Source organism: Acaromyces ingoldii, assembly GCF_003144295.1.
Source record: "Acaromyces ingoldii strain MCA 4198 unplaced genomic scaffold FA10scaffold_3, whole genome shotgun sequence".
Lineage (NCBI taxonomy): Eukaryota > Fungi > Basidiomycota > Exobasidiomycetes > Exobasidiales > Cryptobasidiaceae > Acaromyces > Acaromyces ingoldii.
In genome coordinates, this window is record NW_020290249.1 from 2,398,660 (window position 1) to 2,412,025 (window position 13,366).

General features: G+C 56.7%; 6 protein-coding genes across 6 annotated transcripts; 4 read left to right on the forward strand and 2 right to left on the reverse strand.

Annotated features, from left to right (window-relative positions):
• Window positions 1-445: 445 nt before the first annotated feature.
• FA10DRAFT_260542 (CBS-domain-containing protein) lies at window positions 446-2,783 on the forward strand (the record flags this gene model as incomplete). The annotated part of the gene is made up of 3 exons (XM_025520027.1): window positions 446-544; window positions 609-905; window positions 990-2,783. 3 exons carry the CDS (start codon window positions 446-448, stop codon window positions 2,781-2,783), a joined length of 2,190 nt encoding a protein of 729 aa, XP_025377968.1.
• Window positions 2,784-3,084: 301 nt separating this feature from the next.
• FA10DRAFT_267205 (putative RPL19B-60S large subunit ribosomal protein L19.e) lies at window positions 3,085-4,304 on the reverse strand. Its single transcript, XM_025521816.1, has one exon. It carries the CDS (start codon window positions 3,897-3,899, stop codon window positions 3,312-3,314), a length of 588 nt encoding a protein of 195 aa, XP_025377969.1. The 5' UTR covers window positions 3,900-4,304; the 3' UTR covers window positions 3,085-3,311.
• Window positions 4,305-4,604: 300 nt separating this feature from the next.
• Window positions 4,605-5,075, forward strand: FA10DRAFT_272119 (putative 40S ribosomal protein S27; the record flags this gene model as incomplete). Its single annotated transcript, XM_025523119.1, has 3 exons — window positions 4,605-4,607; window positions 4,756-4,978; window positions 5,050-5,075. The coding sequence occupies 3 exons, from the start codon at window positions 4,605-4,607 to the stop codon at window positions 5,073-5,075; spliced, it is 252 nt and encodes an 83-aa protein (XP_025377970.1).
• Window positions 5,076-5,422: 347 nt separating this feature from the next.
• FA10DRAFT_123189 (hypothetical protein) lies at window positions 5,423-7,991 on the reverse strand. The gene is made up of 6 exons (XM_025517936.1): window positions 7,955-7,991; window positions 6,967-7,892; window positions 6,744-6,903; window positions 6,251-6,676; window positions 6,024-6,177; window positions 5,423-5,955 (listed from the first exon to the last, which is right to left on the reverse strand). Exons 2-6 carry the CDS (start codon window positions 7,838-7,840, stop codon window positions 5,614-5,616), a joined length of 1,956 nt encoding a protein of 651 aa, XP_025377971.1. The 5' UTR covers window positions 7,841-7,892; window positions 7,955-7,991; the 3' UTR covers window positions 5,423-5,613.
• A 663-nt stretch (window positions 7,992-8,654) lies between these two features.
• FA10DRAFT_230153 (trehalase-domain-containing protein) lies at window positions 8,655-11,054 on the forward strand (the record flags this gene model as incomplete). Its single annotated transcript, XM_025518813.1, has 4 exons — window positions 8,655-9,029; window positions 9,089-9,978; window positions 10,038-10,790; window positions 10,859-11,054. 4 exons carry the CDS (start codon window positions 8,655-8,657, stop codon window positions 11,052-11,054), a joined length of 2,214 nt encoding a protein of 737 aa, XP_025377972.1.
• Window positions 11,055-12,463: 1,409 nt separating this feature from the next.
• Window positions 12,464-13,208, forward strand: FA10DRAFT_123292 (hypothetical protein). The gene has a single exon (XM_025517937.1). The coding sequence runs from the start codon at window positions 12,682-12,684 to the stop codon at window positions 13,072-13,074; it is 393 nt and encodes a 130-aa protein (XP_025377973.1). The 5' UTR covers window positions 12,464-12,681; the 3' UTR covers window positions 13,075-13,208.
• Window positions 13,209-13,366: the final 158 nt, after the last annotated feature.

The window sequence follows — 13,366 nt, forward strand, 5'->3', positions numbered from 1 at the left end:
GATAGCACCGAGAGCTAGAGCTAGAAGAATGGCGGAAGAGAAGCAATCCAATTCAGAAAGGCCTTCTTTCCAGCATCAAGTCAAGAACCGGTTGCGAATTAGCCTCAGCGCACGTGGCCAATTGGGACAGCCTAGGCGCGCGCGGATTTCGCTCGCGGCCGCCGCCGAGGGAGGAAAAGTGTTGGTGTGTCAAAACAAAGGCGAGATAGACTACCTGACGACGACGACAATCGAGCGCCAGACTGTGAGGAGCGGGCAGAGAAGGAGCGTAGCCGCCAAGTCACCTTGCCGTCAGACACCACGCCTGAAAAGAACGTAGATGTCCCGGATCCCTGTTCCCTCGCACCACTCGACGAGTCCCCACCACCAGACATCGACACCCACTCGCATCAACACCACCCTCACCGAGAGAGACACCAACCACCTGGCCCCATCCTCACCCAGTATGAGCGCCGCATCGTACCGTAATTCGCCTGCTGCACCCGCCAGCAGTGCAGGATCTGACGCGTTTGACACTCGCAAGCGTCAGAGCCGTCGCGATGAGGTGCGTCTTCCCGGGCCAGTCTCTTATTGAACATTCTCTTATGCAGTCCTTCCACACACCGCAGGCCATCCGCAAGAAGATCGAGGGCGAACTGAACCGAAAGGCGGGAAAGCCGTCAACGCCCAGTGCCAATCGTAGCGGCAACAGCCGCCGTCGAGGTGGACACGGACGAGGTGGAAGCACCATCATCGCCGGCACCGTCTCGGCCCTTCGTCCGCTGCCGGCCCTGACGGTGCCGCAGAACATCAGCGTCGCCGATGCCAGCCAGCTGTGCGCAGCAAAGAGGACTGACTGTGTCCTTGTCGTCGACGATGACGAGCATCTGGCTGGCATCTTTACCGCAAAGGACCTGGCCTTCAGGGTATGTATGCTTCCTCCTCGCCTGAAAAGGCACGCGTATGTTGGCACTCAAGGCTGATGGGGGAATGAACGTCGCTTCACACAGGTCGTGGCTGGAGGCAGCGATGCGCGAACGACGCCGGTCAGCGCCATCATGACACGCTCGCCCATGGTCACGCGCGACTCGACGTCGGCCACCGAGGCGCTCAACACCATGGTCACGCGCGGCTTCCGTCACCTGCCCGTCTGCAACGACGAGGGCGATGTCGTCGGTCTGCTCGACATTGCCAAAGTCTTCTACGAAGCGCTTGAGAAGCTCGAGCGTGCCCACGGCTCTAGCCAGAAGCTCTACAATGCCCTCGAGGGCGTGCAGAGCGAATGGGGTCCCTCTGCCGGCCCGCAGAACGCCATGCTGCAGTACGTCGAGGCGCTTCGTCAGCGCATGTCCTTGCCCGACCTCTCGACAATCCTCGACAGCCGAACACTGCCCTGCACCGTCGGTGTGCGCACCACCGTATGTGACGCAGCCAAGATGATGAAGGAGCACCACACGACGGCCGTCTGCGTCATGGAGGGCGGCGCCAACGGACAGCCGCAGAAGATTGCCGGCATCTTTACCAGCAAGGACGTCGTTCTTCGTGTGATTGCCGCTGGTCTGGACCCCAAGACATGCTCCGTCGTACGCGTCATGACGCCCCACCCAGACACGGCCCCACCGTCGCTGAGCATCCAAGAGGCCCTGAGAAAGATGCACGATGGCCGCTACCTCAACCTGCCCGTCGTCGATGTCGACCAGCGTCTCGTGGGTGTCGTCGACGTGCTCAAGCTTACGTATGCCACCTTGGAGCAGATCAACAGCATGAACGACGGTTCCAGCGGCGATGAAAACGGTGCCGGGGCTGGCGGCCCCATGTGGAACCGATTCTGGAACAGCTTTGGTCAATCATCTGGCAGCGTCGGTGGCACAGCCGACGACGGCACTGAATCCGCACTCAGCAACAGCCATCAGCCGCAACACGCTGGTCTGGAGCCACAGACGCCGTCGAGATTCAGTACCGCCGACGTCTCCTCGGACGTGCACCCCAACGACTCTGCTAGCGCCGTGGGCGATGGCGCCCGTGGCACGGCCACCGAAGATGCCGTCTCTGGCATTGGCCTCCCTTCTGCTGCCGCCGCAGCCGCAGCTGAAGTCGACGACGGAACGTACCTGTTCAAGTTCGTGACCCCCAGCGGCCGCACTCACCGCTTCCAAGCCCGATACGACTCGTTTGAGACGATTCGCGAAATCGTCTGCATTAAGCTGTCTGGCGATCCCTTCTTCGACGCGCCCTCGCCCAAGGCCACCACGGCTACCAACGAGGAAGGTGGAGCCGCTGCTGCCCCGATCTCGCCGCCTGATCCAAACGACTTCAGCCTGGCCTACACCGACGACGACGACGACCTCGTCCTCATGACGGCCGACGGCGACGTGTCCGATGCCGTCAAGGTCGTTCGCAAGCAGGGCAAGGACCGCGTCGTCTTGCTGCTCCAGGGCGGCAAGGGCTGGGAGGAGGCGTCGGAGCGGCTCGGCTACGGCAGCGGCGCGGCAGCGGCCAACGGCACATCGGCGACGGCCATGATGAGCAACAAGAAGAAGCAGCAGCGCGAAGCCATTGACGCACAGCTCCAGAGCGTTGAGGAGGAAGAGGAGAGGGAGAACGAGGCAGAGGTCGGCGGCGCTACTAAGGACTCGGATACCCCGGCGAGGAAGCCAAAGGCGAAGAAGGCCAAGGACGACGAGGAGCTCCTGTTCGGCGTGCTGCCAAAGGACCTCGCGTTGCCGGCTGCTGTCGGTTTCCTGGGCGTCGCTGTCCTGGCGGCTGTGGCGCTGACAAGAACCTCTTCATCGAACCGATTCTAAATCTGTGCCTGTGCTATATGCACGCACGCCCATTAACACACACAACAACCCTCTTTCTCTCTCTTATACTGCTTTACCTTTGTTCTTGTGGATCCGTGAATCCGTGAATATCGTCGTGGTCTCTGATAACTCGAGTGTCAATGCTCAGACTGTTCAGTCTTTCGTGTGGATTCGTGATGATCTTATTGAATGATGAAGAGAACATCATGTGTTTGTGTGTGTGTGTGTGTATGAAGTGAGCTAACCTGGAGCTCAAGTGGGCATGAGTTGAGTGTGTTGACAGACCCGATGGGAGGCAGAGGGGAAAAGATCCATCTCCAAAGGGGTCGGACGAGCTTTCCTCGCGAAAGATGATTACGTTGGCGATCGAGGAGCTCGCTCGTGCAATGGGCTTTTTTGGGTGGTGTTGTATGTAGTGAAACAAGCGTGCGACGAGACGAAGAGGGAACCCGAAAAGAAGAGAAAAAGAAGAGCCGAGAGAAGGGGGAGAAAAAGTACATGGCGAAAGCAGGTGAGAGCACCCGTTTCTTACTTCTTGTCCTCCGACTCGAGCTCGACGGCCGTGATGGCGGCCCTCTTCTCGGCGATTCGGTTGGCACGGCGCTCGCGCATCGTCTTGTTGCGCAGGCGGCGAGCCTCCATCTGGTCGGCAATGTGCTTCGAACGAGCCTTCTCGGCCTTGGCCTTGTGGATGAACTCCATGAGGACGCGCTTGTTCTTGAAGACGTTACCCTTGGACTTCATGTAGAGCTCGTGGTACAGGTGCTTGTCGATCTTGCCGGCCTCACGGTACTTCCTCAGCAGGCGCCTGAGGACACGCTGACGCCTCATCCACATAACCTTGGTGGGCATCCTGGCCTCGTTGGTACCCTTCCTCTTACCGGTGCCCGTGTGGCGACCGGCACGCTTGGCAGCGTGAAGCTCGCGTGTGCGCGCCCTCGAGTGGCCGACGGCGGGCTTGCGGATGATCTGGCCATCCTTGACGAGCTTGCGAATGTTGGCACGCGAGTTCGCGTTGCCGATGTCATTTTGCTCGGCGGGGTCAAGCCAAATCTTGCGCTTGCCGACGCCCAGGACGGACGCAGCGAGGCGCTTCTGCGTGCGGAGGTTGACCATGTCTGATGGCAGAGGGAGCAGTTCGGGTCAGCGTCGATTAATTCTTTTACTGCGCACTTCTTTCTTCCTAGTTCTGCGGCCCTCTTCCGACCGTGTGTCCTTCTCCTGCCGCCTTCTCGCTCTTTCCTTCTCCTTCATTTTCTGAGGCTCTCCATCGCCCAGCATTCCCGTCCATCGTCAGAGCCACAAAGGCTCGGAGGGTGATACAGCATTATCTCTCTCTGACCGTGCCGAACAGACCACCGTCCACCTCTTCACAGTCCCTCCGACGTCGCTTCCCGCCACGATGACCATCGCCCGCCTTCCGTCGTCCTCGTAGATGCATCGAGCGGAGAAAAGCCAAAGATACTCACCGATGAGCTTCTTGAGGGTTGTCGGTGGTCTTGAAGGTGAAAGAACGAGAAAAAAAGAGGACGAGGCGACTCTCGACGACTCTTGCCGTGCCGATCGATTTTCCCATTTCCCTCGCCCCCTTCCTGCAAAATAATTAATGTGCTAATATCCAATTCAACTTTGTATCAAAAAGTCACGTTTTCCATGGGACCGCAGCAAAATGTTATCAGGTTTGCTAATTGTCGCCCTCTCTGGTGCTGAGGTGATTTGAATTCTCACACGCGAGAGAGAGCGGCGCGCGAGCGCTCAAGTGACGAGGCCCTCACAATTTTTCCCCCTTCTCATCACCACGTCGTACAGCTCCTAGCCAAGATGGTGAGTATCTATCGGCGTGCGCAGCAGAGTGAAAGGGGGAACTACGAGGACATCCGGGAGAGGACGCGGAAGACGAGGACGAGGCCGTGGAGCAGAAGGGCATCTGGCTGGATCGGCTGTGGCTGACTCTTTATCCACCTCTTGATAGACTCTCGCCGTCGATCTCCTCAACCCATCTGCTGAGCAGCAAAAGTCGTGCCACAAGCTCAAGAGGCTGGTGCAGAACCCCAACTCGTTCTTCATGGACGTCAAATGCCCCGGCTGCTTCGCCATCACAACCGTCTTCAGCCACGCTCAGACCGTCGTCCTCTGCGGCTCGTGCGCTCAGGTTCTCTGCCAGCCCACTGGTGGCAAGGGAAGGCTCACTGAGGGTGCGTCTCCAAGCCTTGGACCTTCTCGCTGTATTCATTCTAGTGCTGACTCTTCCGTCATTTCCGTGCAGGCTGCTCGTTCCGTCGCAAGACATAAACGAGCCTTCTTCTAGCGTTCGCTCCCCTTCTATCACACTCGACCGCTCCGTCCCACCCTCCTTCACTTCGATCGCTTCACACTTTTCTTTGACATTCTCATTCTCCAACATACACTCACACACACACACACACCAACACATCACGATTGGCGACATCGCACATGTTCACCCAAAACGACTGCTGTGGCTCTTCTCCGACGGCCCGACGTCGAAGGGACCCTTGTTACACTATATAGGCACACAAAAATCCAAAATAGGAAGCCCTTCACTAGATGGAGCGGTGGACGATGGCAGGCGAAGGAGCCGGCAAAAGCAGCGGACAGAACGAGGGAAGGAACAAAGTCTTCGAAGAGAGAGAGTTCTGCCTCACTGCGGTCCCCTAGGTCTGCAACTCAAAAGGTGTTCTGTTCATCTGCCTCAACTGCTGTGCAATTTCGATCCATTCCATCTGATCATGCTGCTCTATGTCTGCTTTGCTTCGCTGTCTATTGATTAATCCTCACAAGCCGATATGTAGAGAAATTTGAGAAAAGCCGCTCACGAGCCAGCCTCATCGAGCCAAGACACGATGTTCTTCATGATGGCGCCACCGGCCATGAGAACTTCACCGTGGGCGGCGCCTTTGACAAACGTCAGATTGTAGCCCTGTCCCGGACCAACGTCGGACTGCTCTTTCATGCCAAATTGTCGGAGATACCTGCGCGTCTCGCTGGCCGCAACGATGACATCGTCCTCTGCGAGATAGACCTGCACATGGTGAGGGTCGTGGAGTTTTGGGATCTCGTCCTGGGGCCACAAGAGGCACGAGGACCAGTCAAAGTGGCGTTGGAGCGTGTGGGCCGTGCCAGGCTCCCGCGCGACAAAGTAGGAAATGACTCGCTGGTAAGGTCCCCGGGTGCGTGAGTGGGGGAGGGGGAAGATTAAGGAGGAAAAGGTTGCGCGCTCACCATGACGGGCGAATCAGGCCTCTTGTAAAGAAAGTTGGAGATGATGTGGGGAACCCAGAGCTGAAAGCAGACCGGGTCGACGATGCACGATCGTCTGACAAAGTCGCCAGCCGACTTGAGCAACCACGCATGGACACAGGTTCCCATCGAATGGCTGTATAGAGAGACAGAAGGGAGAGATCGAGGGGTTCAGCAAGTGTGAGAAGGCGATGAGCAAGCAAGCTTACCTGATGACGGTGACCCCACAGCGCATCCATCCTTGCTTCTTGAATACACGGCGAAGGTGGGCCGTCGATTCATGATGCATCATGGGATTGATGTGGCCGGGATCAAAGATGGCTTGCGACGTGTGCGGTGACAAGGGAATCAAAAGAGGATGCGTTGATGTCAGACCGGTGCGGGTGAGGTGACGAACAAAGGCGCCGTATTGTGCAAGGCCGATGCCGAGGCCGTGTAGGAAAACGATAGGACGATAGCGCGGATCGCTCTCAGCTTTTGTAGAAGTCCAGCCGTCGGGTTTGAAGATGAGGTAGCGCAGCCTGCCGAGCTTCTCGAGCTTGAAACCTTGCCGCTGGGCATGCCAGATTGTGAATGAAGTGAGGGCGTTCGTGATGAGATAGAGCGCCAGAGGCCTTGAGGCAATGACGACTGGACTGCGATGCAGTATTGGTAAGAAAAGGAAGTGCTGCAAGAATGCATGCTTAGACCCAACCGACTCACTCAATCGTGAGACGCATACATGGCAGCGGCTTCCAATCCTTTGTCTCTAGAGGAAACGCAAAGCCTTGTCTGGCTTCGATGAGCTCTCGACAATAGTGAAGGAACTCGAGACGGTCGCCGCGGACTGGATCGGCATCCCATTCGCCCGGCGCCGCACGGACTGCAATGGCAGATCGCTCTTAGTACAGCGTCCGATTGGGCCCTTTGCTCCGATTTGACTCACCTCCCCGTTTGTCCTCCTTCTGCAGGTCAAACGGACCTTCGAGATCCTCTTCATCATCGTCCTCGCTATCATACACCTGGCTGGCGAACGACCCTCGCGGAGGTGGCACAGGGCTCGAGATCTCGCCTCGAAGAGCTGAAAGTGCCGATACCGTAAGATGAGCTTTGTCGCTGCCATTCTTTGCTGCGGTATCCTTGGTGGTGGTGGGCGACCTTTGCCGCTCAGCCTCGATATCGTCGAGCTCGGCCCCGTAGAGGGACCACGCGAGCCAGCGTTCGGCGTCTCGTCGGGTGATGTCCTCCACAGACGAGCCTGGAAACCACATGGCCTGCGCCTCCGCGAAAGCCCTTGCCCGGGGATCGTCCTTGTCCAAGGGTTCCTGATCGACGAAACGAGGCAGTAAGCTGGCGGCTCGGAGTCGCTTCGTAGCCAAAGGGTTCAACGATGACCCTTGTTGGCCGCCTCGTTGGCGGAGAGTTCCAGCGTGATCCGATCTCGTTGCGCCAGTCGCTGTGGCCACGCCCTGCTCGTCCTTTTCTGTGCCATTGTAATCCACGTCGTCCATGCCACTCTCGAGAGCACGCGCAAACACCTGGCGCAGGAACCGTCGTCCGTACACAGGTGCCGGACCTTTTGCTTGGAGCCTCCGGGCGAGGTAGAGGTAATAGAGGCTGAAGACGAGCTCGACAGTCGACCAGAAGAGGAGCGGGTAGTGGAAAACCGGGATCGGTGGTACCAGGGGGACGGTATGCCCAAAACACCTCGCAATCGACACGCCCACGTAGACCCAGGATAGGGGAGTAATGCTCCAGACGGTGAGGATGATGCCGTCGACGGCGAGCGACGACGGGTGGAGCATCGATACTAGCGACATGGTGAACAGCTGCAGAGGTGGTCCACTGAGCTTTGTGCTTCTCCCTTGCCTCCTTCGCCCCCTTTTGAGCAGCCTGATGTGCGTCTCTTTTTATCTTGTCGCCATCACTCTCACTCTAAACTCGGTCATCGGTCCCCAGCTTTTCTCAATCTTCCTACCTTCTAACAGAAGAAAGTCCACCCACGAAAGGAAAAGGTCCAGTATCGTCATTTGCCCCACGTGTTCTTTTTGTGGCGCACGGGCTTTTTTCCCGCTTTCCTATCTGGGGTCGATCTCGCTGTCGTTCGCACCAACTGTGAGAGGGACCCAAATTGTGGACCACCGCTCGCCGTCGATAAGAAAGGGAAGGAAAGAAAGGAGCAAGTAGAGAGCCACAATGAGCGGCAACGATCAGCAGCAGCCACCCATCCCAACGCTGGGTCGAAGGCCCTCGAACCCTTTCACGCGGAACCAGGACGAGCGTGACGAGGCGTCTGCGCCCCAATCTCGTTCGTCGAGCAGCGGAGGAGGCATCGCTCCTTCGTCAACAGCCAGCCAGCTCATCAGCAAATTCAGAAAGGCGTCCATCACCTCGTCTTTGACTCCCTCCAGGTCCAGAGACTCGATTGCCGAGGAGGATGACGACAACGAAGACGATGAAGACCTGGAGCCGGTTCCCTTCAAGGATCCAAAGGCGTACGAGGGAAAGTCAATTGGCGCTGGTACGGGTGTCTTTGAGCCCGCTAGCAGTCATAACAACGATCCGGAAGGCATCCCTTTCCACCCAACGCTGAGGCCCGCGGGCGGAAACGAGCGCCGGGTCGAGACTGACGGCATGCGCGCGCCCGACGATCTATATGCCGGCGGCAACGAAGTGGGCACCTCCATTGACCGCAGCACCAGTGCCGACGCCGCTCGTGGAACGGGTCGCGCAAAGGGAGTGCACCGCACCTACTCAATGGCGCAGCAGAAGCGAAGGCCAGCCATCATGAATGACGACCGCATCATCCGGCAGCGCCGACTGAGCCACGACGCCATCCAAGAGGCGCCCCGTCGCTTCATCGTCGATGTTGAGGAGACCATGCGCCTCGTCCTGGAGCAGGAAGACACCGACGGTAACTTCCAGATCAGCATCACCGACAGCGGCCCAAAGGTCCTAAGTCTAGGCACGGCTACAAGCAATGGCTACAAGGGTGTCGACATCCGCGGGGTAGGTTGTCTGCGTTTGCTTCAACCGTGAAGGCCGCACTGACCGCTTTGCCTGCACAGACGTACATGCTGTCAAACCTGCTCCAAGAGCTGGCCATCGCTAGGGAACACGGAAGGAAGCGCATCGTCCTCGACGAGTCTCGTCTGACGGAGAACCCGGTGGATCGTCTGTCGCGCATGATTTCACAGACATTTTGGCACAACCTCACCCGCCGCATTGATGCAGATGGCCTCGAGGCCATCTTGGCAGACCCAAAGAATCGGTCCAAGTCGCGCAATCCGCGCATCTACGTCCCGGCTGGCGAAAAGGAAATGCTCGAATATTATCAAAAGGTGGCCAAGGAGCGGCCGGGGCTCAACCTCACCGTCGAATCGCTGCCCGACAAGATCACATCTGACTACACGCGAGACCTCAATGACCGACCGGGCCTCCTGGCTATTGCCATGCGAAAGGAAAAGGACGCAGAGGGCAAGGAGCAGTTCAAGGGCATCCCTTTTATCGTGCCAGGCGCTCGTTTTAACGAACTGTACAACTGGGACTCTTACTTTATCACCCTCGGCCTCGTCGTCGACGGTATGTCGGACATGGCAAAGGGCATCGTTGAGCACTTCATCTTCCAGATTCGTCACTACGGCAAGGTTCTTAACGGCAACCGCACCTACTACCTCATGCGCGCCCAGCCACCGTTCTTGACCGACATGGCTCTGCAAGTCTATAGCCGGATGGATCTTGCAAAGGAGGATGAAAACAAGGAATGGCTCAAGTTGGCCATCTGCGCCGCCATCAAGGAATACCACACCGTGTGGATGAGCCAGCCGAGGAGGGACCCCAAGACGGGCCTGAGCAGGTACCGTCCAGAAGGACGAGGCGTACCACCCGAGACCGAGGCCAGCCATTTCACCCATGTTCTCCGTCCATACGCGGAAAAGTACGGCTGCAGCGTCAACGAGTAAGTGCTTTCGCTTTTGTCCATCTCTTCCCAAACCTTAAGCTCATTGTCTTGGTCAGGTTCACGCGCAAGTACAACTTTGGCGAGATCAAGGAGCCAGAATTGGATGAATACTTCATGCACGACCGAGCGGTGCGAGAGAGCGGTCATGACACTACGTATCGCTTCGAAAAGCGTTGCGCCAACCTGGCCACCATCGACCTCAATGCGCTGCTGTACAAGTACGAAGTCGACATTGCCACCGCCATTCGAGAGTTGTTCGACGACAAGCTCGAGCTCACGGACGACTTCATCCTTCAGGCGCCTTTGCCGGCATCGATGAAGGATCAGCAGCCTGCCCAGCCATCCCGTTCGATTGAGACGCCTCAGACGAGCGCAGAGTGGTTTGCAAGAGCCGCATTCCGCAAGCAGCAGGTCGACAAGTACTGCTGGAACGACGGCATGAGTCTCTACTACGACTACGACACCGATCTCGAGGAGCAGTCGGTGTACGAGTCGGTGACGACCTTTTGGGCCATGTGGGCTGGCCTTGCTTCAGAGGACCAGGCGGCAAAGATGGTGCACAATTCGCTCAAGAAATTCGAGGTCCATGGAGGCTTGGTGCCCGGCACCGAAGACTCGCGAGGCAAGGTCTCTCTTGAGCGGCCAAACCGACAGTGGGATTTCCCCTTCGCTTGGCCCCCACACCAGATGCTCGCCTGGGTTGGTCTGGAGAGGTACGGCTACCTGGATGATGCAAGGAGGCTCGTCTACCGCTGGCTCTACATGATCACCGTTGCTGTTGTTGACTTCAACGGTTGCGTGCCTGAAAAGTAAGCTGACATTTCCCTTCTTCTCCCTTGCTGCTACCGAGACTTCAGCTGACCATCCGACCCTTCAGATTCGACGCCGTCAAGCTGTCACACCTCGTCGACGCCGAATACGGAAACCAAGGTGTGGACTTCAAATACGTTGTCAAAGAGGGCTTCGGATGGACCAATGCTTCTTTCCAGGTCGGTCTCACCTTCTTGACGACGCACCTTCGTAGAGCGTTGAGCGTCTGCCAGGATCCAGAGACTCTTTTTGGAACCAATTAGCAAAACTAGAGGATCCTTGTGGTCTATCGTGCTGTAAATGACAAGGTTTACTGGACATGCAAGATTAGAGTGTGAAGTCGGAGCTTTCTCGGGCCAGTGCTTCATGCATCACTCCAGCGTGGTCACATACTCTTTTAAGGAGAGAGTTGCATGCTTGGCTGAGAGTCGTGGGAAAGTTCCAACAGTCACATGTACTAGAACCTTGTGAACAGAGAGGAGGAGAGTGTGTGAGAGGGCACGGAAGAAGCGGAAGAAATAACAAAGGCAAAAGGACTTGGAATTGAAAGAGAAGAGGGTGGAAGAGAGTTGCGCGGCATGGAGACAAGGTTCAATCGCTCTGACCTGTCCTCTTCTTAATCTAGGCAACCTTCGATGAATTTGATTAGGTTCTCCATCATCAGTAAAAGCGCTGGCAACCAGAGCCGGCAAATGAACCCGGCCAACGAACCAGGATTACGGGCTTGATGAAAAAGGCAAAGCTTAACCTGTTCAATTCAGCTGCCGAGTGTGCGGTGCATGCTGCCTTAGCGCCCTTGTTGAGATGCAGGGCCGCCACGCCAGTGGAGGATAAAAAAAAAAGTAGATGTTACTTGAGCACCTCTTTTTCTTTGACGGCTCTTGTTCCCTCGCACAGCTCTGGATCCATCGGAGCGCTCTTCGGACAGGCCCCGTCGCGGTCGACGTAATACTGCTACACTACGTTTCCGTAGCCTTTGATGTGAGAGATTAAATGTGTGTGTAAACTTTACTTTCCTCGCAGCATTTCCGCGGGGCTCATTTGCCTAGGTCAGACTGAACGGAAGAGCGAGCTAAAGGGACATCGTGCCGTCATGTCAAATCACGGGCCATGAGCGGGGATCACTTGCACAATGTGCCATCTCTCCTGTGTGATAATCATCCAGTCGTACGTATTATCCTTTCAACGACCTTGGATGGAAGCGCCTCTGGGCTTAGTCTTTTCACTGGGCAAAGATTACCTTATTAGCCTTGAGGGGTCCAATCCGTTACTTTCCCGGGTATATCAACGGTCTCCTACATCAATGGGGTACACCAGGTTGGGCATCGAGACAACAAGCTTGTTTGTCGTTTCACGATTGGCTCAGACGTGTCTCGTCACTCCTCCCTCTATGGTGGGTGTAAAGAGAGGCAAAGAAATATCTCGCCGAGACACTGCCTTTTTCGCCGAGTGAATACGAAGCTGGCCGGCTTGCTCATCTGCACTGTCCTTTTGAGTTCATAATCCCAATCACGGCAAGTCCTTCCACTCCTTGTCTTCCCCATTGCCAGTGGGTCAATGACGGAGAAAAAAAAAATCCAAAAATCGTCGGGGGGGAAAATGACGTTGCGTGCGGTGCATGGCCTAGAGAGAGTGTGTGTGGTCTTTGCTTGAGTTCGTCGTGTTTGAACCTTGTTTGAGCCATATCCGTGGGCTCTGACCCTGTACCGCCTTCTGGGTCCCTTCCTGCTTCGCTCAAAACGCAGTGCGTCCCAGGATGATAACATTCCTCGGCCCGTCCACAGTGGAAACTTTGTCATCGGTACCGTACTCTCTTCCACAAGATTGAAAAAGGTGGAAAAAGGTGAAGTGGACGTCTGTGCGAGACCATCGGGTCCGTTGCGTGAAGTTATGGGCCCGAAGAGCTCCAGTGCCCGTCACGGCACTAGGCGAGGGTGGGCATGGAGAGTGGGTGATCGACGAACAAGGTTCGGCAAACCACTGTTGCTAGCCTGCCTCGCGGGTCGGAGTTGCCTTATGAAGGATAATTTCCCCCCTCAGTACATGTGCTCGCAGATGTTGCCCCCAACCTTGTCGCTGGTCCGCTCGACGGTCTCCAGCGTGTCTGCCTGTCCGTATGCTCGTCTGCCCGTCCGCACCTTTGCTCAAAGCTATCCCACCCGCGCCTTGAATCTTATCGTTGTTTGCTCTTTGTTTGCCACGCTACTACTAACCCCGTTCGTTCCCATGCCGCCTCCCATCTTGGCCCCTGAATTTGCGGCAACAGCCAGCAAAACTCAATGATGGTGCAGTCGTCCGATGCCTACCCTTTCAAAAAAGGGTCGAGGTTCACGGGTCCGCACAGTCGAAGGCAAGTAGGGAGATACCCTGAAGAAAGCAACCTTCCTCTCCTAGCGCTGATCCTTTTCCTATTCGACGTTAGACCGTCGAACTGCTTGGCGACGGACCGTTGATTCGGGCTCCCGCCAAGTCGAGACAGAGGATGTACCGAGGATTGAAAGGACGTCCGAATAGAAACAAGGTTTTCTCCCCTATCAGGACTTGACCGCCATGGGTGTCGAAGTAGGGACCATTT

What these genes read in the sequence shown, in the direction of transcription:
- FA10DRAFT_123189 (XM_025517936.1), bottom strand. Translation starts at nt 7,840, where the DNA reads ATGTCGCTAGTATCGATGCTCCACCCGTCGTCGCTCGCCGTCGACGGC. An exon ending in TGTATGCGTCTCACGATTGA is followed by an intron (nt 6,677 to 6,743) that starts GTGAGTCGGTTG and finishes ACTGCATCGCAG; the next exon opens with TCCAGTCGTCATTGCCTCAA. An exon ending in GGCCTGATTCGCCCGTCATG is followed by an intron (nt 5,956 to 6,023) that starts GTGAGCGCGCAA and finishes GGACCTTACCAG; the next exon opens with CGAGTCATTTCCTACTTTGT.
- FA10DRAFT_123292 (XM_025517937.1), top strand. Translation starts at nt 12,682, where the DNA reads ATGGGCCCGAAGAGCTCCAGTGCCCGTCACGGCACTAGGCGAGGGTGG.
- FA10DRAFT_267205 (XM_025521816.1), bottom strand. Translation starts at nt 3,899, where the DNA reads ATGGTCAACCTCCGCACGCAGAAGCGCCTCGCTGCGTCCGTCCTGGGC.